General features: G+C 51.9%; 1 protein-coding gene across 1 annotated transcript in view; it reads left to right on the forward strand.

Annotated features, from left to right (window-relative positions):
- Positions 1–1,493: 1,493 nt before the first annotated feature.
- The window catches only part of Ubn2 (ubinuclein 2), a 67,227-nt gene continuing 66,139 nt past the window's right edge, over positions 1,494–2,581 (forward strand). Inside the window, exon 1 of the mRNA XM_026788553.1 lies at positions 1,494–2,574. Within this exon, the coding sequence (XP_026644354.1) occupies positions 2,485–2,574 (90 nt within the window). The 5' untranslated portion in view covers positions 1,494–2,484. The remainder of the gene's footprint in view (positions 2,575–2,581) is intronic.

Raw genomic sequence — 2,581 nt, forward strand, 5'->3', positions numbered from 1 at the left:
GAAAAACCAAACCAAACAAACAAAAAAACTTGTTCTTGGTGATGTTACAATCTAAACTATTACTATAGAACATTTAGAATGAAAAGGTACAGAACACTGTTATGCTAGATATATGTAGCAAACCAGTTTTATATAATTATTACTCTGTGTAAGAAAGTATATTCAATACTAGAAATTAGCATGTAGATAATTCTAGGTCAACAAGATACAGGCACTTGCTATGCGAGTCTGGCCACCTGGAAGGAGAGAACAGGCTCCACAAATCGTCCTTTGACCTCCATCGCTGTTTCCATTCTGTGCCTCACAGGAAGGCACACTGCACATCAGCTATGTGGATATGGACATTGGGTTACAAAGAACTAACTTTCTGCTTTGATTTTTGAGACAGTCAACTTTGACTGTCCTGGGACTTGTTCTGTAGATCAGGCTGGCCTCAAACTCACAAAGATCTGCCTGCCACTGCCTCCTGAGTGCTGGTTTTAGTGTTTATGTCAAGGCTTAGAATCTATTTCTTACTGTGGACCGGGAAAGCACCCAGCAGATGATAATGTTGGATGAACAGTATACACACAGAAGAGCTGGCTCAAGGACAGACTGACCCAAAGCTCTGGGATAAATTGTAGCTACTGAACACAGGTATAGAGTGCACTTTGCAGCTCAATTGGAGCTGGAATAGAGAATGATACAACAAAAAGTGTTTCGGAAACATTAATTGCCCTATTGTAAGACTGGCAGAAATAGAGTCTGGGGACAGAAAGGTCATTTAAGTGCCTCAGTCCAAAATAAGAGATCTCAATCAAAATTGGGGGTGGTGGCGGAAGGAATGTTGTAGGTAAAGCATGGTGTCAAGGAAATAATACAGAATTTTAGAGCTAGAAGAGATTGTTTCTTCTTTTCTTTTTTTCTTCCTCCTCCTTTTCAGACAAAGTCTCCCAGCTCTGGCTGGCGTGGAACTCACTAAGTCCACAAGGCTGGCCTTGTATCATAGAGATCCACCTGAGTCTGGAGTGCCACACACTTTTAAGCATTTGGGAGGCAGAGGCAGGTGAATCTCAGTGAGTTCGAGGCCAGCCTGGTCTACAGAGTGAGTTCCAGGACAGCCAGGACTGTTATACAGAGAAACCCTGCCAGCAAAAACCAAAAAGAGGTGCTAGCTGGGCTGGAGCTGGTTATGTAGACTGTGTTGAAGTCGCACCGCCTGCCTCTTCCTGTGCCTCCACGCCTGTATTAGAACGAGGAGGAACTTTTGGGATGAACATTCCATCATCAAATGGCGCATCTTTGGAAAGGAACAGAATTCTGAGTCAATACCAGCCTGTTAAAAAAAATGATGTCACTTTGACTCAGCTCCTCAACATCTAATACAGCTAAGGCAATTAATAAGCTTGGGTTTCCTTGAGGATGTGGAAAACGAGTCTTCAAATTCACTTTCTACTGAATAGATTAAAACGGTCAGTAATTCTCATCCTTTAAAATCCGAATCACAATTCGGTTCCCATGGGTATAACAGCGAAGCCTAATCAGCGCTCCTTCTCACTCAGAAATGAGCCTCAAAGTCGTGATCCACCTCCCCCCGAGAACGAGTCTCCTAAAATAACAACAAACCCTGCTAAGACGTTCAAGTCTTCACGAACTGTTCGTTTGCCAGTTCAATTTCCCAACCGCTGCGCGTCACCGAGAGTCTCTCCGCCGTGCGCAAAGCGGCTGGGGAGAAGTGTAGGCGGCGGCGGTGTGGGAGGCAGCGTGGCGCCCGCGGGAGGGGTCTGGGGCGAGTCTAGTCTTTGCCTTTCTACCCTGGACACCTCCGGCGACTGGGCACCGGGCGGGCAGGATCCGCGGCCAGGCCGCGAGTCCCTCACCCTTTCCTGGGTCCACCCGGAGTCCTCAGCTGACAACCCTGCTTCCCCGGGCCGAGAGCCAAAGGCCGTCGACGAGCGGGACGCGGCGCCATGTCTGGGTCGTTCCCAGGCACATCGCAACGCTCACCCTGAGGGATCCGCGAGGGCGCCTCGGTTTCCGGGCGAGCAGAGGAAATCACTCCGGGAACCCCAAACCCCTCCTTCGGAGCCAAAGCAGAAATAGCGTCTCCGTTTCTACGGAGACAGGGCCACATGTGACGTCACTTCCGCCGAGCTGTCGGCACTCCAGACTGTTGGGAGGAAAAGAGGAAAACTGAGCAACAGCCACGACTGTGGACGCGAGCGTCTCCGGTGTGCGCATGCGCCCGCTCAGCGGCCTGCTTCTATTTATGTGGGGGACCCAACATGGCGGCTGCGGCGACCCTGGCGATGGCGGTGGAGCTCATCAGAACGTAGTAGCGGGGACAGGGACCCTGTTCGCACTCACGGTGGCGTCCGCGGAGGCGGCTGAGGGTGCTGGAGGGAAGAAAAGCGACGGAGAGCGGAAGGAAAGGCGGGCAGGCACGCCGTGCGGGGTCGAGGCGAGAGCCGGCTCGAGCGAGCGCCGAGGGCCAGAACAGTGGGGATGGCGGAGCCGCGCAGAGTCGCGTTCATTAGCCTGTCACCGGTGAGGCGGCGCGAGGCCGACTTCGCGGGCGCCGAGCGCGAGCCCCCCCGCCTGG

The sequence above is a fragment of the Microtus ochrogaster genome, unplaced genomic scaffold (assembly GCF_000317375.1).
Source record: "Microtus ochrogaster isolate Prairie Vole_2 unplaced genomic scaffold, MicOch1.0 UNK4, whole genome shotgun sequence".
NCBI lineage: Eukaryota > Metazoa > Chordata > Mammalia > Rodentia > Cricetidae > Microtus > Microtus ochrogaster.